Source organism: Meriones unguiculatus, chromosome 7 (genome assembly GCF_030254825.1).
Source record: "Meriones unguiculatus strain TT.TT164.6M chromosome 7, Bangor_MerUng_6.1, whole genome shotgun sequence".
In the NCBI taxonomy this organism is placed as follows: domain Eukaryota; kingdom Metazoa; phylum Chordata; class Mammalia; order Rodentia; family Muridae; genus Meriones; species Meriones unguiculatus.
The window spans coordinates 39,997,262-40,024,323 of record NC_083355.1 but is presented as its reverse complement, the minus strand read 5'-3'; the positions used below and the strand labels follow the sequence as shown (position 1 = coordinate 40,024,323).

Sequence of the window (27,062 nt, the reverse complement as noted above, 5' to 3'; positions counted from 1 at the left end):
TGAGAACTGAACCGAGGTCATAGAAGAGAACAGCCAGCTAAGCATGGTGGTACACGCTTGTAATCCCAGCACTCAGGGAGGTAGAGACAGATGGATCTCCATGAGTTTTAGGCCAGCCTAGTCTAGGAAGTGAGTTCAGGACAGCCAGGGCTAAACAGAGAAACCCTGTCTCTGAAAAGAACAGCTACTGTTATTAACTGTTGAGCCTTCTCTTTAGCCCCAGAAGGATGGATGGCATCTTGTTACCTGTGGCAAGGTGACTGGAACTTGAGGAACTTGAGTTTAAGAACACTAAACTGTGGTTAGTGAAATAGGCAGACGTGGAAGACATACGCATGTCCTTATTCATAGTTGCTTAAATATTTGATCACAAATAAGCAAGTAGAGGAGAGTGACTAGGTAGAGGTTACTAATGTGCACCAACATAAACTGTTATAAGAAAGAAATTCTGATATTCTATATAGCATTGTAGTGTAACTAGAGTCACTGGTGAAAAGATGTCTAAAGATGCCTTACACATAGACATGATGGTATTTGAGGGTATAGAAGAGTTAATTACTATGATTTTTATCAGTATACATCCTATCTAGGTAAGATTTTTTTTTCCTTACTACTGGCCTGAAACTCACTTTGTAGACCAGTCTGGCCTTGAATTTACAAAGATCTGCCTGTCTCTGTCTACTTTTGCTGGGATTAAAAATGTGTGCCACTACATTTACCATCAGATATGAATTTATAATCCTGTATTCTATAAACAAACACAAATATTACATGCCAGTTGTCATAGTCGGGTTACTATTGCTGTGATGATACACCATGACCAAAGCAACTTGGGGAGGACAGAGTTTATTTATTTGGCTTACACTTCCACATCACAGTTCATCGTCAACAGAAGTCAGGACAGGAACTCAAGCATGGCAGGAATCTGGAGGCAGGAGCTTATGCTTAGGCCATAGCGGGTGTTGCTTACCGGCTTGCCCCTTCTGGCTTGCTCAGCCTGCTTTCTTATAGGCCCTGGAACTGCTCAGGGGTAGCATGACCTCCATCAGCCACTAATTAAGAAAAGTCCCTACCAAGGGATCCGAAGAATGACATCCTGTCAGAAAAACAAATGAATAGACAAATAAACTCCAATATTGGCGTACTTTTTAACTATTTTATTTCCATTTCTTATATCTTTTTCTCCCTTCTCCACTGCAATACCCTCTAATACCCCCAACAACAGATAGGAGAGAAAGGTTTGTGGGGAGAAGGGCGTAATGTTCTTTAGCTACTTCCTGCTGGTTAGGGTCGTTGGGTTCCTGTGGAAAGTCCAGTCTTCATTTCAGGATATCTCTGACTTCTCACACTGCATCAACAGCAATTGGGGAGCACCAGCTGCTTTCTTCTTTCTTGGAGCTCCCCCAACACTGTCTGGGCTCTGGCCTTTATTCCCTCTCAGAGTCCTTAGAATTGAACTTTCTTCAGGTGGGAAAGAGTCCCTTTCAGAGCCCACACAAGGCAAATATTTTGCTGCTGTGGACAATCTGAATCAGTCCTGTATCCTATACCAGGGATCAAAACAAGAACATATTTACATCCACAACACTCCAAAGCAGTACATAAATAAGATAAATGTTTAAAATTCTGATGTAGGGCACATATTTTTGGTTTTGTCTTTCTAACACCTAGCTTACTGCATTTGACACTTGTTAAATACTATCTCCATATTATTTTCAACTCATTACAATGCTGCCATTAATATTGAGCCCATAGTTGTGACTTACACCATTGAGTGTATATATGTGTATCTTATTTGTTTGTTTTTCAAGACACAGTTTCTCTGTGTTTCTCTGTGTATCTCTGTGTGTCCTGAAACTCACTCTGTGGAGCAGGCTGGCCTCGAACTCATGAGATCCTTCTGCTTCTGTGCACCACCACAGCCTGGCTCATTGGGTGTATTTTTATATACTTATGTACCACCAAAAAATGAAAACTCCAGACAGAGTTAGAACTAGAAAAACAATTAGGTTTATGTTCATTACTTGCATTCAGTCCTTCTTCATCCCCTAATACTGACCATTTCTTGTACTTATTTCTGTATGCTACATTGAACTCACATGTACATTTGCATATATATATATATGAGAATTGAGTAATAAAAGTGTAAATATAATGTGAAGTTCAACAGCTACAGAATGGCTCCTTTTGTTTTGTTTTCTAATGATTTTATGCGCATTGTTTTTTGCCTGTATGAATATCTGTGTGAGGGTGTCAGGTCCTCTGGAACTGGAGTTACAGATGGTTGTGAGCTGCCATGTGGGTGCTGGGAATTATACCCAGATCATCTGGAAGAACAGCCAGTGCTCTTAACCACTGAGCCAGCTCTCCAGCCCTTGTTCTGTTTTTGTTTTGTTTTTCTTGACACAGGGTTTCTATGTGTAGCCTTGGCTGTCATGGAACTAGCTCTGTAGAGCAGGCAAGCTTAGAACTCACAGAGAATTAAAGGTGTGTGCCACCACACTTGGTTACATGATGTGTTTTATTTACAAAATTCTTTATAATAAAGTTTTAACAAAAAAGTATGACATTTTGTGTATAGTAAAAACAATACAGTTACCATTAAGTAGTATTCTTCAAGCCATCCACTTGCTTTGTTTTTGGGGAAGGATCTCCCTGAGATAATGGTTCATGGTTAAGTTAGATGGACTGCTCTTACAGTGTCAGGGATCTGCCTATCTCTGCCTGCCTCTTCAGGGCTGTAATTATGTGCACACACCTGTCTTTCCATCTGTGTGCTGGAGATTGAGCTCAGGTTCTCATGCATTTTGGAAAGCACTTTACTTAATGCAATTTCTCCCAGTCCCTACCTTTAATATTTACTTATTTGTGTGTATATGTTATGTTTGCATATGGCTTATATGTGTGTGCATGTTTGGAGGTCAAGGGACAACTTTAGGTGTTAGTCTTTGCCATCCATCTTTTTATAATTAAAATATTTTTGTTACATTTATCTATCTATATCTAGTGTGAGCAGAGGGATATAGACACTTGCAACATCTTTTGTCCCTTGTTTTTTGTTTACTTTTGTTTTGTTTTTCGAGACAGGCTTTGTCTGTATAACCCTGCCTGTCCTGGAATGCTCTGTAGACCAGGCTGGCCTCAAACTCAGAAATCCATTTTGTCTGCTTCCTAAATTCTGGGACTAACAGTGACCACTACTTGGCTGGCCTCTGTTATTTTAAACGTTATTTCATGGATTCAAACTTAGGTTGTCAGGCTTGCTCAGCAAGTGCTTTTAGCTGCTAAGTCATCTCCTGGCTCCTTTTAAATTTTTCTTTTCTTTTTGAGCTAGGGTCTGATGTTGTGCAGGCTGGCTGAAGATACCCTTGAATGCCTGATCCTCCTGCCTCCACATCTTGAGTGCTTGGATTATAGATATAAGCTCTCACACCCTCATCCCCGCCCCCAGTTTACGTTGTTCTGGGAAGTAAGCGGAGAACTTTGTGCATAGACAAGCATTCTGCAAGCTGAGTCACATTCCATCCCATAATTAGAATTCTTTATAAAGTTGTTATTTCAACCTGCCCTAGTAATATTTAGGAAAAATGTGTATATGTGTCTTTGGAGTGAACATTACTAACAATTCTTCTGAGGAATGCAATAACCGTCCCAGAGGCTTTTCCCTGAGACTGTCTATATGACTTCAGAGAAAGTATTTTTGTTCATGCTGTCATCCCACAGAAATACTTGTTTTTGTTTTTTTTATTCATTTCTCAAAATTTAACATTTGATTAATGATTTATTTTTACTTTTTTTCATCAACAGGCTAAAAATACCTCCTGATTGTACTACTGAATTAAATCATCATGCATATTTGTTTCTCCAAAGCACCTTTGACAAACATGATTTGGTAAGCCTTTGCCCAAAGTTTTCCAGAGTTCATAGTCAAGTATTTTTTATGAATAGTTTTCTTTTATCCTTTGAGTTGTCCAGTGTTTATATTGCCTAAACTTCAAGCTTTTTAATCATATGATTTTATTATTTTCTTAGGATAAAATGTCTGGTTTTCCAGTAGATTTTCATAATCTGAAAAATGTCTTAATGAAATATGTAAAAGTTCTTATTTTATGAAGGGTGATTGTGGTACATACCTTTAATACCAGCACTGTCTCAAAAAACAAATATACAAAGTCCATATTTTTCTATCCATCCATCTATCTTGAGGCAGGCTTTTTTTCTGTGCAACCCTGGCTGTTTTGGAACTAGCTCTGTAGACCAGGCTAGGCCTGAACTCAGAGAGTCGCCTACTTCTGCCTCCCAAGTGCTGGGATCAAATGCTTGCGCCACCACACTCAGCAGAATTTTTTTTTTTAAATGAGTTTCTCAAAGCATGCTTTACTGGACTGGGGAGCTGTTGTGTTTGGGCTCTTTTCTCTCAGGCATCTGAGTGTTATGTCACTTCCTTGTGTGTCTTCAGGACAGAGACTGTGCTTTGTCGCCCGATGAACTTAAAGATTTATTTAAAGTTTTCCCTTACATACCTTGGGGACCAGATGTAAATAACACAGTTTGCACAAATGAAAGAGGCTGGATAACCTACCAGGGATTCCTTTCCCAGTGGACGTGAGTACAGCGCTCACCTCTTTGCTCGAGAGTCAGTTACTTTTTAAGTTATGGTGGTGTTGCCTGTATCATTTTGTATGTCTGTCAAATATAAGAAAGCTTTCAATCCTGACTTCCTCTAAGCAGCATGTCTCAGATGAACTGTTTGTCAAGAAGGGCTGTTTTCTTCTTGAGATGTTGTAGGACATAGCATTATATCAAAATGAAACTAAATTTTTTACTTTTTGTTTGATTAGGAAATTAGAACTGTTATTACTGTTTCACAGTCTTACAGCTTTTAAATGATTTTTACTCAGTTCTCTGTAAAAATTAATGAGGGTGTGTCTAAAATCTACTTCGAGCATGGTTGGCATTGTACCAAGAACATTAAGGGAAGTCTCTGTTCTTACATGTCATCAATACTTTAGCAGCTCTGAGAAAAATTTGTTGGTTTTTTTTTTTTTTTTCCAGAGAGGTTATAGATGTTTTAAAGAAAACCAGGCTCCACCCCAAGGAAAGATCCCTGAAGCAGACTTTAAACATTTTCTCTTTCTCGTCTCTCTCCACTACCTCTCCCCACCCCCTCCCTCTCCTTTTTCCTGCCCTCTCTTCTCCCTTTTCCCCTCTCCCTCTTTTTCTCTATCCATCCTCCCTCCCCACTAGCTCCCTTTTCTTACTTTAACAGCTGAGCCATCTCTCCAGCCCTATCTCCTTTTTTCTGAGTCCAGGTCTTACCTTCCTAAGCTGGCCTGGAGCTTACTCTGTAGCTTACTCTGTAGCTGAGATTGACCTTGAACTCCTAATCCTCATAAATAATTGGAATTTCATGCTTGTTTATGTGCTGCTAGGGATCATGCTAAGGATTCTACCAACTAAGCTACATTCAAAACTCTTTCAACCCCCTAAGTATATAAGAAGGACCCAGTTCGGGTACATTCAGCGGGAAGTTCTTGCTTTTCTGTCAACTCTTTTCAAATCAGCTTAGTTTTTGTCTGGTCAGTTGTATTAGCCTGGGACGCAGGTTTTCAGTCGTCCCAGCATTCAGCTTGCTTTCTGTGGCAGGTAGAATAGAAGAACTCACCCATATCCTGTACTATGGCTGGAGAGGCTAGAGAGATGGCTCAGTTGGTAAGGTGCTCGTGTCAAAAAGTACAGATAGAGCATGCACTTATCATTACCTCAGGGAAGGTGGGGACAGGCAGATGGATCCCTGAACCTCATTGCTCCTCAATGAGGACCAATGGAGAGTTCTAGGCTAGTGAGAAACTCTCTCTAAATACAAGGTAAGCAGCTCCTGAGGAATAATAGATACTACAGATTGTCCTTTAGTCTGCACACATGTGCTCACTCACCTTTACACTTATATACGTACAGACCCATACACAGTCATAAAAACCTATGAAAGCAAAGCAGTGTGACGAATATTATCTGGCCTGGTGGGTAATTTTTCGAGTTCCTGGAAATTTTTTTTCTGTGAGTGTTCACTTAAGACATAAGCCTTGTAAACTTCCTGGTTTTAGGCTCACAACCTACTTAGATGTACAGCGTTGCCTGGAGTATTTGGGCTATCTAGGATATTCCATACTGACGGAACAAGAGTCTCAAGCTTCAGCCATTACAGGTAAGCGCATGGATGCCATCCGGTTTTCACTCCAGTTTTGGGAGAAGGGAGTGTAGCTCAGTTGGTAGAACGCTTACCTACGGAAGGCACTGACTGGGTCTTACCCTGCATAATCTGGGAGTGGTGGTGCATACCTGCAATAATACCAGCAGAGTTTACAGTCATTCTCAAGTCCAGATTAAGGCCAGCCATGTTCTGTGAGACCTCTCTCATAACAAAAACGAGACTGGGCAGATGACTCAGCGGTTAAGAGCTCTGGCCGTTGTTGCAGAGGACCCCTGTTAGTTCCTCAGCACATATATGTTGGCTCACAGATGCCTGTAACTGTTCCTGGGATTCAGCATTCTCTTCTGACCCCAGTGGGCTCCAGGCATTCACACACATATCCAGGCAGAACATTCATACACAAACTTTTGAAATTAAAAACAAAAGCAGTATTTTTGAGCACAATAGCTGTGGCTATTTACACAGGACCTGCACGTGGTTGGTACCATCTACCTCAGGGGCTTACAAGGCCTCACCCTCTCAAGAATGTATAGATAGGTCATGGGGGATGGAAAAGACTTTTTTTTTTAAGATTTATTTATTATGTATACAGTATTCTGCCTACATGTACACCTGCATGCCAGAAGAGGGCACCAGATCTCATTATAGATAGTTGTGAGCCACCATGTGGTTGCTGGGAATTGAACTCATGATCTCTGGAAGAGCAAGCCAGTGCTCTTAACCTCTGAGCCATCTCTCCAGCCCAGAAAAGGCATTTTCTTGAGTGGTGTAACCACTGGTAAGTGGTGTGATGCCTATCCCTGTAAATAACCCCTCATATTCCTATTAGCAACCCTAATGAGTCAGTAGAAAAGACTTAAAAAAAAAATGGGGCTGGAGAGATGGTTCAGCAGTTAAGAGAACTGGCTGCTCTTCCAGAGGACCTGGGTTTGATTCCCAGCACCCGCATGGCAGCTCACAACTGTCTGTACTTTTAGTTCCTGGGGATCTGATACCCCGACACAGGCATACATACAGGCAAATGCATATGAAATAAATGCATATGCATATGAAATTAAAAAAATAAATTAATTTTTAAAAAATGATATGAAAGACTGGCAGGAAAGGATCAGCAGGAGTGGGAAAGAAATGAGAGGGTAGAGTAGTGGGGAGGGGCGAATATCATCACAGTGCATTATATACATGTGGGAAGATGAGACCTGTGACTGTAATAATTGATATATGCTAGTATAAATGCTTAAAAAGGATTCAGAAATGTGGACCAAGCTATTAGAAGGCCAAAAAAAAAAAAAATTAATTTCAAATGTTAAAAAGAATGAAGATAAGCTCATTCTATGTCTATATTCGTTTCTCATGATTTGGCAATTTTTTTTGTTTTGTTTTGTTTTGTTTATCAAAGGGGAGGTTTTTGCTTCTATTCTCCTCACCAGTGCTCCAATGATGAACGTGAGGATGAGGTCGTTCTCAGCTAGTAGAGATTTGGAGGCCGGTGTAGGCCACATGAAATCCTGCCTCAAACTCTCTCCGCCCCACCCCCACTTCCAAAAGAAAGATAGGTGTTTTATTGTGCTGATTCTACAGGTCTGTTTTGTTTTCTTTTGTTTATTTCCTCTTTTCTTTTTTAGTTTTTTGAGACAGGGTTTCTCTGTGTAGCCCTGGCTGTCCTGGAACTCACTTTGTAGACCAGGCTGCCTCAAAGATTTCAGAGATCTGCCTCTGCCTCTCAGTGCTGGGATTAGAGCTGTGAGCTACCACTGCTGTGTGTTGTTTGCTTGTCAGTCAAATACTTCCCAAAAGTGAGATGCAGCAATACTCAGTTTTATAGATGGTGGAATGGAGGCTTACTGAGCCTTAGTGGTACATGTTTATGTTGTGTGTTTTTTGTTTTAGTAACAAGAGATAAAAAAATTGACCTGCAGAAAAAACAGACTCAGAGAAATGTGTTCAGGTGTAATGTAATCGGAGTGAAAGGCTGTGGGAAAAGTGGAGTTCTTCAGGCTCTCCTTGGAAGAAACCTGATGGTGAGGATTGTCAGAATGTAATTTATTCTAACAAACATTTATGGTAATAGGTTTACAAAAGTTTTCATAGGCATTATCCTCTTTAGGTAATTATTAGAAGTCATTGGTATGCAGTCATTTAATCCCTGTTGATTTTCTAAAAAGATAACATCAGAGAAGCAAGATAGAAACTTATTGTTACTTTGTTTGTTAAAACAGAATCTCACTAAGGAGCTTACACTGGCCTGGAACTGGCTACATATCCAAGGCTGTAGGCTCAGACTCCAAGTCCTCAGTGTACCTATTGCTACTATTTAGATTGTATAGCACTAATGTACAGAGCAGCATAAAGTTCGTGTATCAAATGAGTGTTGATACTTCGTTCTGACTATTCCTTTCACTAAGAACACTGATTTTATTTACAGATGGTTTTTCGCATGAGACCATATTGCGCTATGAGAATTGCCAGCAGATGGCTCCAGAATCACTCACTAATCCTGTTTATTCTACAGCTACTGCTTTTACATTATGCAAACTAAATGTACCTTTAATCTAAGAACCTCAGAACTAAGAAGTATAAAATCAGTATCCTGTTTTTGCTGATATATAGCAATATAAAGCGGAACGAATGTATTTTTGTTTGTAAGCAACCCACACATGAACAAAGGTGTGTGCTGAAGAAAAGAAGTTTGTTAATGTGTTATTCTAAACATTGAGGTTTTTGGTTCTATTTTTAGAGGCAGAAGAAGATTCGTGATGATCATAAGTCCTATTATGCAATTAACACTGTCTATGTATATGGACAAGAGAAATACTTGTTGGTAAGATCGTCTATGATACTGGGTACATTGTTAAAAAGTGAGGCACAAACTAGCTTTCGTTTAATGGCTGTATGTCAAGTGTGTGTGTTACTTTTCATTTGGTTTACTCATTGGGATGTTAATTCTACTGATTCTGTGTGATGATTAGATGGGTATAGATAAAGTTAGAAATTAATTTGTCAAACTTAATTGTATGTTAGCTACCCCATAATAAGAAACTCAGACTGAAGGGAAACAAAACAAATCCAACCTCCCCTTTTTATTCTGCCATTTTGATTGTAGAAATCTACTGCTGGGGGGCTAGAGAGATGGCTCAGCAGTTTAGAACACGTGCTCCTCTTGCAGAGGATCCAAGGATTCCATGCACCCACACCACCAGTAACTCCAGCTCTAAGGAAACCAATGTCCACTTCTGATCCTCATGCACATGCACAAACATTTACGCTCACACACTGGCATTAATGCGCACATACATACTACCACACAAATCTGTTTGTCATCTGGGGGCTTACTTTGTAGGCTTGGGTGGCCTAGAATTCACCCTCAAGCTCACAGAGATCCACCTGCCTCTGCCTTTTGAGTACTTTTTTTCTTTAAAGTCACTATTGGTGAGGTGGCATCAGTACTTGCCACAAAACCTGATGGCCTGATTTGATCCCTGCAACCTACATAAAGATGGAAGGAGGAAAAACAGCTTCACAGCGTTATTCTCTGACCTTCACATACAACATTTATGTGCCTTCCATGTGAATAAATAAAAAGCCAGTTGCTTCAATATTAATTTTAAACTCTAATGTTATAGGCTAGAAATTAGTTGAAACCAATGTTGGTGGTCTCTAATCTGAATCAAGTTTATGTGTTCATCAAGGGATTGTATAGCAGTGAAATACAATGGAAGGTTATGCTTTTCTTGAATGCTGTGATTGCAGTTTCAGGCTTGGCTCACAATAACTTAGCTGTGCGACTTCAGGAAGCTGCTTTTTCTAAGTCAAATTTCTAACCAGATTAGATCCTTGTGGAATGCTCCTGACAACTAAGTATTAATAAGCCCCATGCATGCAGCCAGGTGGTGGTGGCACACACCTTTTAATCCCAGCACTCGGAAGGGCAGATGCAGGTGGATATATGAGGTCAGTACAGAGCAAGTTCCAGAACAGCCAGTGCCATCCAGAGAAACCCTGTCTTGGAAAACGAAAACAAAAAGGAAAATATCTATACTTTGTTTTTTCTCAGAGAATAGTTTCTCAGGTAATCACATTGAACAAATATTAGACATTTTATGATGTTATAATATTTTACTCTTCTGATAAGGGTTTTGTGAGTTTTTTATTTAATCTTGTTTGTCTCACAGAGTGCTAAATATTCATACTCACTAGACATTGCTGACTATTAATATTCTCATGTTCTTTGTAAATCATATTTTGTGTTTCAGGCTATGCATGCTTTTATAATGTTTTATTAGAAATTTGTCAAGTTACTTTTATATTGGTATTATGATTCTAAGTTTCTCATTATCTTTTTCTTTTACAAGCTGCACGACCTCTCAGAGTCGGAATTTCTGACTGAGGCTGAGACCATTTGTGATGTTGTATGCCTGGTATATGACGTCACCAATCCCAAGTCCTTTGAATACTGTGCCAGGATTTTTAAGGTTTGTTCTTAGGCCCATACCTAATTGTAACTTTATATAGGGTTTTAAGGATCTGCAGTATGGTTTTTCTAGTCAGAAAGTGCAACAGAATAGACTGAAGATTTGTTTTAAAAATATATGCATCTATGTACCCTATCCCTGAAAATCCTCATTTCATTCTATAGTAGTAGAGTCCTGATCAAAGGTAGTGACACGTTTTTATCTACATGTGACTGTCATGCGTGTTCCTAATGGAGAACTTTTGCATTAGTGGAAGATCTTGGCTGTTAGGAAGGCAAAGCATTATATATATTGCCGGTCACCCAAAGAGTGAGAGCCAGAGCAAGGGCTGTTTGCAAGGTGTATTATTCACTTTGAGATTATCAACAAGGGTCAAGAGGAGGAGAAAGCTATGTGTACAAAACTATTTATTCTAGCATTGTTTTTAATGTAAAAAAAAACTCAGGTATCTAACAGTTGACAAATGATTTTCTAAGGAAGATAAATATCAAGGCCTGGAGAGATGGCTCAGAGATTACGAGCACCGGCTGTTCTTCCAGAGGTCCTGAGTTCAATTCCCAGCAACCACATGATGGCTCACAACCATCTATAATTGATCTGGCGTCCTCTTCTGGTCTGCAGGCAAAAATAATTATATTTTTTAATTAAATTAAAAACAAAAAGAAAGAAAGGTAAATATCTCATAAAATAGCTGGGCCATGGCGGCATATGCCTTTCATTCTAGCACTCTTGGGAGGCAGAGGCAGGAGGATCTGTGTGAGTTGGAGGCCAGCCTGGTCTACATAGTGAGCTCCAGGGCAGTCAGCATTACACACAGAGAAACCCTGTCTCAAAAAATCAAAAGTAAATAAATAAATAGAATTTAGAATCTAGTAAGATAATAAGCGAACACTAAAAACAATAGTTTTGATTCTGAAGTACAGAGATGATACAGACCTATATTTTTATGCCATGTAAAGCATAACTGCAGCTGCTAAATATAAATGTATGTGGTAAAAGACTAGAGATACCGTAATAAAAATGACACTTTTTAGTATAGAAAACAGGTAGATATTTTAACATGTTAAAAATTACAGTGACTTAGCCTGGCACCAAGGCACACGCCTGTAATCTTAGCACTCTGGGAAGCAGAAGCAGATCTCTGTGAGTTCAAGGTCAGCCTGTTCTACAAAGCAAGTCCAGGACAGCCAAGGCTACACAGAGAAACCCTGTCTCAAAGAAATAAAAAAAATTACAATGACACATGAAAATTAAGTTTTTGTTACCTATACAAGAAAAGCTGTCCTTGTCACGCATAACCACACTTTGTTTTCTCCCTTTGGAAATGCTGTCGCTTTACTTGTCTAGGGGAGTGTTTAAATAGTAACCTTTAAACTTGCCGTCAGCATTTGGTTTCGTTTTTTTTTTTTTAATTCCATAGCAACATTTTATGGACAGCAGAATTCCCTGCCTAATTGTAGCTGCAAAGTCAGACCTGCATGAAGTCAAACAGGAGCATAGTGTATCACCGACAGATTTCTGCAGGAAACACAAAATGCCTCCACCTCAAGCCTTCACTTGCAATACTGCTGATGCACCCAGTAAGGATATCTTCGTTAAACTGACAACAATGGCCATGTATCCGTAAGTACTTGCTCTGTCTTCGTTTTCCTGTCGCATGGTTCATAGTAACATTGCATGCCATTAGCCATGGGGCTCTTTGTCACATAGAAATTGTTCAGCAACAGAAAGAAACTTTGTAATGAGAAGGGATAAGTTTGAGCAACTGCAAGTTTGGTTTGGTTGCAGAAATGATAGAAGCAGGGCTTCTAGAGTACTTGTGTATTTTTACAGGCTGTAGCTGTCCTAACAGAATGTCTGATAAAGCACAGCCAGGACCCAGCATTGAACAGTACTCCTGCTGATAAAATGGAGTTGACATCATGTTGCTTTATGCTTATAAGACATTTCCACATGAACACAGTTTCATTTTTAAGTTTTCCTGTTGATTAAATGACCTTTAGTGTGTGCTGAATTCTAAAGTCTTTTGTGAATTTACATTGAACTTACATTTTATGTTTGAATTCAAGATTTGTCACTTTTGAAGTACTATAAAAAGTTACAAGTGGAATGTCCACTATGTAAATATTTTGCATTGTTATAGACATAAATTTCATGTACATTTATTATATTTATACATGCATATGTGCAGCATATTACTATGGTTATTTTCATAGTTTACTAACTGCCTTAAAATTGCATGATCTTAATGACATTCTACTCAGGTAGTGTGTTTATGTTCTGTTTTGTAACAAAACAGCTTTTCAGGCAGTGCGTTTCTCAATTCAGAGAATATTCTGTTTATTACTGTTAGTCTTTAAGTCATTTTTCTTATGAAAACTAGAATAGAGAATAATCAACACAATATTTAAATACAACAGTAATAATTAAACATTGTTGTAAGCAAAGATTAACGCTTTTCAAAAGGTGTTAATTTGTATAGACTTCTGAAATCATAGTATACTGGTGTTCTATTAAATACTTTTTTTTTTATAAAAGCAGCAAGCCTTTGACTTTCTATTTGTATTGGAAGACAAATCATTCCTATTAAGATAAGATTTAAAACCCTTATTTCTGTTTTACCTTTGCTTTAAAACTCTCATATATGTTATCTACAGAGAGGATCATTACAGAGGCAGCCTCTCCCGAGACATGGGCAGCACTGATAGAATAGAGAATTTGAGAAAAATCTGGGTCTTTCTAAAAACTGCTTTGTAAGTTACTTTTTCTTTATGATTCTGTGGGATCTTGTTGACATTTTCTTATAGGGTGGCCAAATCTCCTTCCTTGCTGTTAATATTTAGAAATCTCTAGAAACGCACTGCTTGGTCAGACCCCCTGCCTAGCTGTAACTTACGGTGCCATCCCTGCTATGTCAGTGTACCTCTTCAGCCGCATAGGTAACTGCAAGTGTGACTAGAGCTGCATCTCTAAAGCACGTTATGCTGACTGTGTGTGTATATATGATAAATGTACATATATGGACACTTCTTATGCAGTTGATACCGAACTACTTCTCATGAAGCATCTCCCTGTTGCTCAGCATACTTTCCATCTCTCCTTTTTGGTGGGTGGAGCCTTGTGGATGTGGAAGAGTCAGATTGAGTTTATAAAATCACGGATGGATTCCAGTATGACAGCTGGCAGTGTCTTGGTACCAGTGACACAATTTCTCATCACAAGCCAGATTTTTAAAAGAAATGTCTTGAGCACTAATTCTCAAAATTGATTCTTGTTTTTCTTCATATTGAGAGTTAGGCACTTTTGAGATGCTGCTAGTGTCGACAACCACGCCACCCTGTGCTGTGGTCTCATCAGCTCTCACGAGCTAAGCCAAAGCAAACTGGGCCAGTCCCTTGACTGAGAAGCCTCTGAAAATGATCAGACGTCACAGGAAGTGATGGCATTAATTCATCCAATGGTCCTCTTCTCAGTGGGTTCTGCTCCAGTCAGTACCTTGTCATGGGTGATATGATGGCTTTGTTTGTCTGACAACTGAGCAGTCATTAAAGGCCCCTGTACTGGAGTCAGGGCTTAGAGGAAGAGGGTCACCCCATGTGCCTGCAGTAACCAGTGAAACTCCACTCAACCAGAAAGGAGTCAGAAAGCCCTTTAATAACTAATTCAATTGGCTTACTGTAGATTTTTATATCCTTATCAGAATCTCATCCATCATACTTAGAGCTGCTGATGGAATTAACCCTGTATTTCTTCTAGTACAAATTTATGAAGCACTCTGATTTCCTTTGGGAGCCAGGGTGCTTGGTGAATTAAAGATAATGTTGTTCATATCTTTTCTGGGTTGGCTTTTGTGCATTTGTCACCTTTTCCTTCCTGGTTTTCAGGCATGTGTGTATGCGTGGGAGGAGTCGAAGGAGGGAGTGCTTATTCAAATGTTAGCAAACTTGCCCTTTCAGTTGGTGCTGTGGCTTCCTCAAGTTTTATTTTATTAATTTAGATGAGGGTGCCATCTATTGCTGTGCATATTTATTCCACTAAGACTCATCAGTAATGATTCCATCCCCCCTCCGATATTTTTTAAAGTGTTAGCTAATATTCCCCCAGATTTTCTATAGGGAGGGAGGAGAACTATTCTTACTATGTTTTCAGCAAATGTGGAATTCTGCACAACTTTAGCATGCCCCACACTGCCCTTTTCCTTTCTAGAGTGTTGCTTATGCCTAAATCTTTCTTTTTTTAAGTTGGCACACTCGACTTGTGCCATATTTGCGAGTAAGAACTCAACCCTGTCCTTCTGTGTGTTTTCACAGCCATGCCCGGTTACGCTGTATGTGCACCTGCAACAGGTGTACATTTTGCATCTGTCAGAACTTCCTCAACTCAGACTTGCTGCAATCTGTAAAGAACAAAATCTTCACTGCAGTTCTTAACAGGTTCTTAACTTTATTTACTGGGTACCAGGCATTCTGTTAAAATACAAAAGAAAAAGTGGATAATTATTTATTATAGAGCTATTCACCTCAAAGGCAACATGCCAACTGACCCCCACTAACTCCCACTGAAAATCTCCATGTGGTGACAGTGTTTAGTTTGGGAAGCATCATTGATAATCCTTTTTTTTTTTTTTTAATTAATAGGTCTATTTGGGTAACCATAAAACAAGATTTTGAGACTTTTTCATTACAAAAGTAGTTATCTGCTCCATTTTAGGAGATAATATGTAGATGGATATTAAAATCTTTTGGGTGTGAGTTGTAGACCAAGAGGACTTTTGTAGTAAGGAAAAAAAAATGTGTCGATCCAAAATGAGAAACATTATACTGTAGTTAGTTCATGTTCCGTGATATATCATATGTAAACCATATTAATATGAACCAGATTCTCAATTCTTGAAACCATTTATAATTCCAGTATTCCTTTTGGAAAAGAAGTACCTGGAAAGTTTACTTGAAAGCACATGGTTTCTAGAAATGAGAGTAATAATCAACTTTAAAGGCTTTAAGGAATATGGAAAGGGGTGGGGAAAGTTGTAGTGCTGGATTCTGAGCCCTTCTTCCCCAGGTTTGTTAAACTTGTTTATAACAGACAGACAGAGAGATTACTTTTAGGAGTCACTCTTAGTGAGCTAAAGCTCTGACAAAGTAATCTGATAAAGTAATCTGTTCTTTCAAAAATGAAGGGCGGGAGGTATGCATTCATTCTCTCAAAGCAATGATCTTTTCCTTATTCTGATCATTCTACCCTTTTGTAAATCAGTGGTTTCTTAAAATAAAAAAAAAAAAACCCTATGTAATATTAGTTTGTATCTTATGCCAAAGGATGAATTTTGTTTTTTAAATCATCTATATACAATTAAGAGCTAGCCTTGATTAAATAGATGATCAAGCTAATAATAAATTTGGTTTAAAATGGCTCTGCTACTTGGTCCATCCTTGAATACTCTAGCTACTATCTATATCCTGCCTAGACTCCAGCTGGATTGAATATCTGGTATGTGGCCACCACCAATGTAGTAGCTGAGCCTATAGAATGCTGTTTGCCAAGAGTTAGAGGCTAGTTTTAAAGGCATCTGTAAGTGCTCCATGGTGCTTTGAGCAGTAGCAGCTCCAGAATAAGAATGTAGCCCCTTCAAGAACTACCTTCAAATGATTACCTTTCTCTCTTGGTAGTGAAGTTCTTCTTCTGTTCTTGAACAGCATGTTGTAAAGGAGTAACCAGACCCAGACTCACCATGGTGACTGACAGAAATGCAAGGCTAGTTCAAACCAAACAAACCTAGGAGCTCTGGTGTTAAAGAGTCTGGAATTCACCTGGCTAATCTCAGGAGAATGGCTCTCCCTGCATGGCTTCCTGAGAGAGGCTTCTATTTGCTTATGGCTTTCTTTTTTGGAGTGAGATTTTGCTTTTGCTTTTAATTTTTTAGCTAAACAATTTCCTGAAGATTTCCCTCTGCCCTTTAGGACAGCATACACACTCTTCCTCATCAACAGAGCAATCTTCTGACAGTCTCTTCTCCAGGCAGAATTAGGTAATTTTAGTGACCTCATCTTTCCTGATTGTCGTCATCTGAAATCCCCATAAGTTAGCAGGTGCCACTGAAAGTGACTCCAGGTGTTGTCTGACTAGTCTGTACTGTGAGCAGCCATGTTCTGCACATGTTCAGTACCCAACTAATACATGACCGAAGTTTTTAGTAGCCCATCCCACTATTGACATACATTATTAACTGGGGTTAATAGAAATCAGATCTTTTCTTCACATGAAGTACTGTTAAGGCAGATGTTACTGATAAATAATATTAAAAGGAGAGAGAAGTAGACAAGCCATAGGGAAGTCTGCCAATGATAGATGTAAAATTCAGTTAGCAAAACATACATTCTTGAGCCAGGTGTGGGGGCATACACCTGTAATCTCAGCACCGGCATGCTGAGATAGGAGGATCAGGAATTTGCTTACCTACCAAGTTGGAAGCTAGTCTAGGATGTTTGAGAACCTAGCTCAAAAAATACAGCAGTGTAAAACAATAGTAAATAATAAAGTTTAAAAACAAGTGTGTCATTAAGCTGGGTGTGGTAGCACACACCTGCAATCCCAGTATTCAGGAAGCTGAGGCAGGAAGATCTCAAGTTCAGAGTCAGCCTGGTGGTTTGCACAGAAAGTTTGAGGCCTGACTAAACTCCATCCTGAGAACCTAGCTTCAAAGAAAAAAAAAAATCAAAACAAAATAAATAAATTTATTATTATCTAATATACATTGTATATTTTGCCTAGTATACATTGCATATTATCTAGTATATTATTACCTAGTATACATTGTATATTATTACCTAGTACACATTTTATCTTCTTATCCATCAGGAGTTTCAGGGTTTTTATGAAATCAGTCTATAATTTTTTATCACATTGCCCTGCTTACCAATGGATTGTTTTATCTACTAAATAGGAAGTGACATCTGTTTGAAATCTTATTCTTAGTGAGCCCACTTTGGCTTATAGTAATTACTGATTACAAACCACCCATTTCATTATCTGTCTGGAAACTCTTAATTGCTATTGTAGCATACTCATTCATTTTCTGTAACATTGGTAGCAATTTTGCCCCTAGGTCGGGTCAGTCAGTTTCCAGGTGTTTGGAGATAGTTTAAATTGATGTGCTTGCTCTATATTGCAATCTTCAAACAAGTCAGCCCTTTCTATCACATCTGTTAAAATGGGAAGTAATTTAATAGTGTCAGCACCTTTTCACTAACATCTGGTAATAAAGAGCGAAAAGATGGGGCTGGAGAGATGGCTTAGCAGTTAAGAGCACTTAACTTCCAGAGGACCCGGGTTCAATTCCCAGCACCACATAGGAGCTCACAATTGTCTGTAACTCCTGTTGCAGGGGATCTGACACCCTCACACAGACTTACATGCAATCAAAACATCGATGTATATAAAATAAAAATAAGTTAAATTGCAGGGGCAGTGGGACCTCTGTGAGTTCAAGACCACCCTGGTCTACAGAATGAGTTCCAGGACAGCAAAGGCTACATAGAGAAACCATGTCTCAAAAAAATGGGGGGCGAGGGGGATGGAAAGATGAGGAAAACTATGTATGTTTCAGAGGACTACTTTCTTGTTTGTTTGATTTTGTTATTGTTGTTTTTTTCCAGACAGGGTTTCTCTGTGTAGCCTTGGCTGTCCTGGACTTGATTTGTAGAGCAGGCTGGCCTTGAACTCACAGAGATCCTCCTACCTCTGCCTCCTCAAGTGCTGGGATTACAGGCATGTTCCCCCATGCCCAGCTCAGTTACTACTGGAGCGTGTATTGAATAGAAGTGCAGTGGACTTCAGGGTCCTGTACTAAATTTCTTCTAGGTTACAGAAGGGTGTAGGAAACAGCACAGGTGGGTGGAAGTCACAGCTCAGTTCCCAAAGGATCTAGAATTCTAGGTGAGGAGGCAGATGGAGGAAGTGCCCACGAAGGAGTAGAGACGGTGGCTCTAACAGGCCTGTCATTAGAGGCATTCGCTCTTCAGCTGTATCTCTGTGCTGTATAGGAACTGGTGTTGGCTGCCTTTCTGATTCTAAAAAACAAAAATCAAGATTTTTATCTGACATGGCTTGGTATGTGGTATTATCCATGCCTCTAATCTCAGCACTAGGAGGCTGAGGCAGGAGAATTACTATGAGTTTGGAACCAGCTTAAACCACAGAGTATGTTCTACTGGGCTAGAATAATACCCTGCCTCAAACAAAAAAACAAAAACAAACAAACAAAATTGGCCATGTTGGTACCTGCCTTTAGTCCTCCAAGCAGAAGCAGGTGGATGTGAGTTTGAGGCCAGCCTGGTCTACAGAGTTCCAGGCTAGCCAGGACTATACACCTCTCAAAAAACAATCAAACAAAAAACAATTTGATGTGAAATTTCCCGGTAACTGACAAATATGCATTAAAGACTTTAGAAATTACCAGCACAAAGCATATTTACAAGCCACCATTTGCATTCTTAGTTTTAAGGTAAACTCCCTTGAAAATGGAGGCAGACAGAGCATGGGGTAGCCCTGATGCAGGAGATTGCCACAAGTTCAAGATCCTGTCACAAATCCTGCAGAAAAAGAGGACACCCACGGAATGACAGTGGGATAAGAATGGAAACTTCTCCTTTTCTCAGGTTTTGACAGTGTTTGGTGGTTAGTCATTATTGGTTTGCCATCCTAAACATATCGTAATTAATATTGTTAATATAAGCAGGAAAAAAAAAAAAAAGACCAGTTACTTTATTAAAAGTCATTGAAGGGCTTTTCGCTGAGCGTCACTCCTTGAGGAAGGTTTCCACTTTTTTTTTGTAAAGATTTATTTATTTATTACTTATGCAATGTGTGTTAGCATGTACACCTGCACGCCAGAAGAGGGAACCAGATTTCATGTTTAGATGGTTGTGAGCCACCATGTGGTTGCTGGGAATTGAACTCAGGACCTTTGGGAAGAGCAATCAGTGCTCTTATCCTCTGAGCCATCTCTCCAGCCCCCAGTTTCCACTTTCTACTATGTGTTTGATGTAAATAGAGTGGGGCATGGTGGTGCATGCATTCTTGCACACGTGCACACTCATACACAGCACACAGGCACGCACACATAGGCACACAGCAAGCAAGGTTTTAATCTGGTACTCTAGAGGCGGAGAGACGGAGGATGTGTAAGTTCCAGACAAGCCTGGTTTATGTAGTGAATTCTAGGACAGCAATGGCTACATAAAAAACACATATTTCATATCTGAATAGTTTCATTTTTTTCTTTAGAACAATTATGAATAACTAGAATTGTTTGAATATACATTTTGTCTTAGTTTGGGTTTTATTGCTGTGAAAAGACACCATGACCAAGGCAACTCCTATAAAGAAAAACATTTTAACTGGGGCCGGCTTACAGTTTCAGAGGTTTAGTCCATCATCATCATGGCGGGAAGCATGGCAGCCTGCAGGCAGACATGGTGTTGGAGGAGCTGTGAGTTCTACATCTGGATCTGCAGGCAGCAAAAGGAAACTGTGTCACACACTTGGCGGGACTTGAGCGTGCGAGAGCTCAAAGCACACCCCCGTAGGGACACACTTCCTCTAACAAGGCCACCTTCCCAACAAGCTCGCACCTCCTAACAGCGCCGCTCCCTAAGCCAAGCATTTAAACACGAGTCAGTGGGGGCCGTTTCTATTCAGACCACCACATAGGAAGGGTGATTCATGTGTAGTCAGGTCATTTTTCCAGTCCTGTAAGTTACACAGCTGGGGAAAACACCTTTTGACATTTTCTTAAGTACTTTTTGAATCTGAAAGTGATGAACTGAGTATATAGCTTGATTGTTGGTTTGACCTACCCAGAATTTTTTCTTATTACTTGTTATTCTGACTTGAGAACTACTTTATATAATAAAGTTATCATCCATAACTTTATTATATAAAGTGCTACAGAGTCCATCTGTCCTTTAGGTATGCTTTTCAAAACTCAGCCATCTGTGCTACTTAGTGATTTTCAATCTTTTTAAAGTTTTCATACAGTATATTTTGGTTATATTCTTTTTCCCTCTCTAAATTCTCTTGATCTCTTTCAAAGCAAGATATCTGTATATAATCTTCTCATTTTTCCTAACTTGTAGTTTAACCAAAATTGTTTTTATTTTACAATTCACTAATTTATTTATTTGTTTTGGTTTTTGGTTTCTGGTTTTCCAAGACAGGGTTTCTCTGTGTAGCCGTGGCTGTCCTGGACTTGCTTTGTAGACCAGGCTGGCCTCGAACTCAGAGATCCGCCTGCCTCTGCCTCCCCAAGTGCTGAGATTACAGGCGTTTACCACTACTGCCAGCTACAATTCAGTATTTTGCCGTGATATTCTTCAGTGCTTATTTTGGTTTTAGGAATTTTTAATTCCTTTTTTTTTTTTTTTTTTTTTTTGCATTAGGTATTTGAATTATTTATTCATGTTATTCCTTGAATTCAGTAGCAGCATTTTACTTTGGTAACTCAACACATAATTCACACTGTTTGCTAACTTAATGATACTATGGATAGACATTGTCCCTGTTGTGTTTTTAATACATTTTAGAGCTGATTATATGTGGGGTTTATATTAAGCTACTTACTAATGGATTACTTCACTTGCCTGTGTTATTTTGATAATCACCCAACTTCTTCCCTTATGTAGGGGGAATACACATTACTTTATTTAGGTACCCTTTTTAAAGAAAGAACTTTATTACTGTTAGACCAAAATAAATTGCTCTTTCATAGAATTGTCTGATGAAAAAGATGGGTTTTAGGATGTTAGTTACTAGGACTCTAAGCACTCTTTGAATACTATGCTGTAGTAAAGTAATGTGTACAAAGAAATCCTGTTTTAGTGTCTGGTATGCCTCATCTGCTTTCCTTTGTATGTCTCTAAGGACAGTTCTTTGAATCTGTCTATATAACACAGGTTGTTTTTTCTATTCAGATTTATATCATTTTGTATATATGAGGCTTTTGCCTGCATGTGTGTGTGTGCACCACCACATACATTCGTGTGCCTCAGAAGGCCAAAAGACGGTGCCAGGTCATGGAATAGCAGCCAGTACTCGTAGCTGCTGAGCCATCTCTCTAGCTACTACAGTTGACTTGAAAGTAACTCAGTTGGGCGTGGTGACATATGCTTGGGAGGCAGAGGCAGCTGGATCTCTGTGAGTGTAGGCCAGCCTTGCCTACAAAGCAAAAGCCAAGGTTACACAGTGAAACCCTGTCTTGAAAAGAGAAAAATTTTAAGATAACGCAAAAACTTGTGTTACAGATTCTCAGTCAGCTGCCACTAATTAGGATTTCAGGTTATTTTCCATTAGTTCATATATTAAAGAACTAAATGAGGTGGACTTTGCCTTATTTGTTCTTTAAGCATCACTAGTCAACATGGGGATTGTAGAGCAGTTCCTGTATATCTGAGTCACTTGTGTTCTTCCCGCTAGAGGAAGCATTTCTTGACATCAGTCCACATGCACACCCTTTTCCGAAGTCTGTCGCTAATGCTAAGTAACCACCAGCTTCCTTGTGATTTCTGTCAGTCTTTCTTTACTGGGTTCTGTACGTTGCATTCTGAATCTCTCTGGAGAAACTCTTCTTAAAATTGTTTATGTGGGGCTGGAGAGATGGCTCAGTGGGTAAGAGCATTAACTGTTCTTTCAGAGAACCCAGGTTCAAATCCCAGCACCTGATTGCTAGTACCCACGTGATAGCTCCCAACCATCCTAACTCCAGTTGCAAGCAGTCCAATGTCCTGACATTCTTTTTCTGACCTCTAAGGGCTACGAGCATGCACCTAGTGCACACATACATGCAAGCAAAACACTTAGCTATTTAAGTGCTTATTAACACGTAATTAGCTAATTAAGAATATTTTATTTATTTTATTTTATTTTTTAGATTTACTTATTGTTCTATCTGCATGTACACCTGCACACCAGAAGAGGGCACCAGATCTCATTATAGATGGTTGTGAGCCATCATATAGTTGCTGAGAATTAAACTCAGGACCTCTGGATGAGCAGCTGGTCCTCATAACCTCTGAGCCATCTCTCCAGCCCGGCAAAACACGTTTAAAAAAAAAATCTAATAAAATGTTTAAAAATACAGCAATAACAAACATAACAAAAAGGAAGCTGTCTGTGGTGACACACACTTAAAATGCCAGAACTCAGAAGACAAAGGCAAAATTAGACTTTGTCTCGAGGGGCCAGCAAGATGACTCAAAGGATAAAGTCACTTGCCACTAAACATGATAACCTGAGTTCAGTCCCTGAGATCCACCTAATGGAATCATGCTGAGATGAGAGGTCAGAGGTCAACATGATTCCATGATGCATGCAGTGGCACTCCCCCTTCCCCCAAGTAATACAAATTTAAAACAACAGCAACAAGGGAAGTTTGTGAAGCACCTATTCATTTAAGGACTGTTCATGAGAAACAGTGCTGACATATACTAATGTGATTATGAAGGAAAAAGGAAAAAATTAAAAAACAAAAGCAGGCTGTCTGGGTGTGGTGGCTTCTGCCCATAATCCCATCCTTGGGAGGCAGAGGTGTAAGGATCATAGGTTTAAGGCCAGCCTAGGCAACATCACAAATCTCTGCCTCGAAATAAAAAAATAAGTAAAATGAGTAGAACTGGGGATATAGCTCAGTGATGGACTGTGCAAGGCCCTATGTTATTCCCAGTGTACCCACAGTAATCACAAAGCAAAATCTCTAATACGCTCAGCCTGTGGTATTTAAAAGTCAGTGGTTCTCAACCTTCCTAATGTTCAGGTTGTCTCCCTTTAATACAGTTCCTCATGTTTTGGCCACCCTTAACCAATAAAATTATTTTCGTTGCTACATCATAGCTCTAATTTTTCTGCTGTTCTGAATTGTAATGTGAATATCTGGGTTTTCCAATAGTCTTAGGTGACTCCTGTAAAAGTGTCATTCAACCCCTAAAGAGTCATGACACATAAGTGGAGACCCTCTGCTTTAAGTCCTCTCTTTGCCTATTGGAAATACAGACTGTTCATCTCAGTATGATTCCTTGATGGTCTGTTTGGAATGTTGGAGTCATTTTCTGTTTTCATGGATAGTACTTTTAGTTTTCAACATTCTGAAATTCTAAGCACATAAACTTCATGACTGGTGATTGCTAACCTCATTTGAGTGATACTGTGGTTATCAGTTGTTGTCAAGCAATGCTATGGCACTGGTTTAGGCAATCCTCCTAGGGTTAAGTAGGGGATGCATGTAGCGGCTTCAAGTCTCCTTGCTCAGTGCATGAATATTTTAAGAGTATGTAGAGATCATTTTTACCCCGGCAATTATCTATGTGATGCACATATTTTAAATATAGAAAGCATAAGATTCAATTTGATAGAAAAGCAACCCAAAATATATGTAGGATGTTTAATTGAGAGATGTTATTTTGAGCCCTGTTCTCTCGTGAGCTCTGCTGTGAACTGTCAACTGTGTGCATGTGTGTGAAAGGTTGAAAGCCCGGGTAGCTGAGTGGGGTGCCACGCTGTTAGCAGACGACGAAGGCAGTATTACTCACCAGGTGCACGCCGTCAGCTCTGTAGAAGATTCCATCTTCATGGAGTCATCTCATGGTCAGCTTTTTCTTGAAGACAGGTAACATTTCCTACCACAGTGGGCTGGCCTTGTTAGAGTCTTCCCACCTAGAAAAAACTGAGACCTAAGTATTCTCTTCCCTGACTTTTTAAAAAATAAAAACTCTGCCTGCTGGAAGAACTAACCTACAATCTAGAATGAACCCGTGTTAGCACTTTGCTTTGTGCAGCGTAATCATGTGAGAAGAGATTGTGGATGAGGTGTGGAGTGCATGTGTTGTGTGGTGAGCTGAGAAGCATGCAGCTCTGGCTTGTGTACAGCAGCTTCTAGGGAAGAACAGATCGCATCTTGTGAGAGCTAATCTAAACATTCTGTTTCTATGACCAAGGTAAAGTAGCTATGGACAATTTGAACTTTTGGCTCTTAACTCCTTTGCATATAACAGTGTCTTGGTCTTTTAATGATCTGACTCTTGCTTTGAATCTGCCTAGTTATAAAGCAGCCAAGACTGACTCACTGAGCTCTTAATTCTGGGAAGTTCTCATAGCACCTCAGTTGTGCCCACTTAACTGACTCTCTTCACTGACACTTAAATACAGTGTTCCGACCTTTGCTTTAAGCTCTGTCCTCTCCGTGGTAAGCTGTCATACTCGAGATGCCTGAGGGTGCATAGCAGCGTTATTAACTGAGCATGCTCACCACCTCAGTTTGTGGCACAGGCTGTCCCTGTTCTTGTCGTGTATAATATAGCTTCTTTTGTGTCATTACCTTTTAATACATCACATTACATCATGGCCATTATTTGGTGTCATTATCACTGCCTGTCTAACTAACATCAAGGTTTGTTGGTTTCAGTTTTGGGTTTTTTGGTTTTGGTTTTCCTCTTTAATTAGCAGTAACTAAACTAATGCCAACTGGTCAACCTTCACTTCCTCTTTGGAGTTTTTTAGAGGGGGTAAATTTTATATCAAGTTTTTCCTACTAAGCATTGCTCTTGAGACCGTATTGTCACTTGTCAATTAACTGCTTACAAGATAGCTTCTGATTTCTGAAGACAGAAGACTTTCTCTTACTCACATTCCATGAATGTGACCCTCACAATTGTGAGGCTCTAACCTAATTCTCATTCTGAAGGACTATGGTGACATTAAAAAGTATTCAACTGATTTATCCAACTTCATTTTCCATGTGACAAAATTGTATACAATTTTATATAGCAACTTCCAAGTAGTAGCTGATTGTAAAGACCTTTGTCTTCCCTGCTGTCTTTACTTCGTGTGTAGCCATGTTGGTCACTGCTTTGGGTAAGCACTACTGTATGCAATTAGCCTGACAAGTGTGCCAATACTTCCCCAGGTAGACTGTTAGGTGGTGCAGTGAAATTTTCCCACTAATAATGTTTTAAATATTCTGTTTTCTGACTGCAGGCACGTGACACAGGCTGACCTCAAGAGCTCCACGTTCTGGCTTCGAGCGAGTTTTGGTGCTACCGTTTTTGCAGTTCTGGGCTTTGCTATGTACAAAGCATTGTTGAAACAGCGATGATTAAAAAAAAAATAACCGGCCTACCAAAAACAAATACATTTATGTACATTCTGAATGCTTTAAATTCTGCTAGAAATAATTGAGATATTTATACATGCAGAGTTACTTTATTAATATTTGTAATTCATGCATAAGAGTATTTTACTGATAGTAATGACTGCAGTATTTGCTAGCATGTGGAAAGAAAACACCTTAGTAGCCAAACTTAAATGGCTAAATTTCAGAGGCCAAAAGGGAATATTTTGTGAATAATGTATATATTCAAGCAAGATGTGGTCTCCCAAGCTGAATTCTAGAAACGGTGTTTCCAGACATTTCTACATTAGTGTTATAGTGTTCACTTGGCTCGCTCTGCTAAGTTTCAGTCACCCCAGAGATTACGCTCACTCATGGATGACATTTACTTCATGTTGACTCAGAACGATCCTCTGGCTTCCATAGCCTTTTCTCTCCATTTTTAAGATCACACAGAAATCAAGGTCAGCTTTGTAAAACCGCTTCATTTCCATCACTTATGGTAGGCCAGCATCAAAGCCATTGTGAAATCTAGAAAGTTGTGTACCTGAGTGTGTGGCTGAGGACCTGAGGCAGAAGCAGGTAGCAGAGGTGTTACCTATGTCACTACATCGCTTCTTTGTCAGTGTGTGGGATTTTATAGCCCTTTCAATCAAACGGGGAAAACAATTTGTATATTATCAATGTTTTTAGTTACAATAAACAAGCCACCCTGACCACTGCTGACTCACGCAAAGGGAAACCGTCCTGTAGTGGTCTGTCGTAGTATATCGCCATAGCTGCATGTGTCGTCAAGTGTTCTGTATCTGGCCAGGATAATCTAGAGGCAACACTTTTTTAATGGTAAAATAAATCTAATGGATATAAACTATCACAATAAACCTATTTTTTCCATCATTGACCTTTTCAAGTGTTTAAATAAATAACTGCTGTGTACTGTGATCTTGAGTTTTTTTGTCTTATAATGTAAATATCTCTGTCCAGATTTGAGTCAGCTCCTGTGATTGCTACATTAAGAAACTAAGAAGTTCAGAAATTATTTTTTTATACAAAAAAGTAATACACAGGGCTGGAGAGATGGCTCAGAGGTTAAGAGCACTGGCTGCTCTTCCAGAGGTCATGAGTTCAATTCCCAGCAATGAAATCTGGTGTCCTCTTCCAGTGTGCAGATGTACATGCAAACACAACATTGTATACATAATAAATAAATAAGTCTTTAAAA

At 39.3% G+C, this 27,062-nt stretch overlaps 1 protein-coding gene across 6 annotated transcripts in view; it reads left to right on the top strand.

Annotated features, from left to right (window-relative positions):
* Rhot1 (ras homolog family member T1) overlaps positions 1-26,782 on the top strand; it is a 56,157-nt gene extending 29,375 nt beyond the window's left edge. The window contains exons 12-22 of one of the 6 annotated variants that reach the window (XM_060387171.1): positions 3,808-3,892; positions 4,460-4,605; positions 6,105-6,205; positions 8,102-8,232; positions 8,949-9,032; positions 10,564-10,683; positions 12,104-12,306; positions 13,341-13,436; positions 14,994-15,116; positions 24,197-24,340; positions 25,708-26,782. In XM_060387171.1, coding sequence (XP_060243154.1) covers positions 3,808-3,892; positions 4,460-4,605; positions 6,105-6,205; positions 8,102-8,232; positions 8,949-9,032; positions 10,564-10,683; positions 12,104-12,306; positions 13,341-13,436; positions 14,994-15,116; positions 24,197-24,340; positions 25,708-25,825 — 1,351 coding nt within the window. In that variant the 3' untranslated portion in view covers positions 25,826-26,782. The remainder of the gene's footprint in view (positions 1-3,807; positions 3,893-4,459; positions 4,606-6,104; positions 6,206-8,101; positions 8,233-8,948; positions 9,033-10,563; positions 10,684-12,103; positions 12,307-13,340; positions 13,437-14,993; positions 15,117-24,196; positions 24,341-25,707) is intronic. The other 5 variants (XM_021630957.2, XM_060387173.1, XM_021630959.2 and 2 more) reach the window with 5 other exon arrangements.
* The last annotated feature ends 280 nt before the right edge of the window (positions 26,783-27,062 follow it).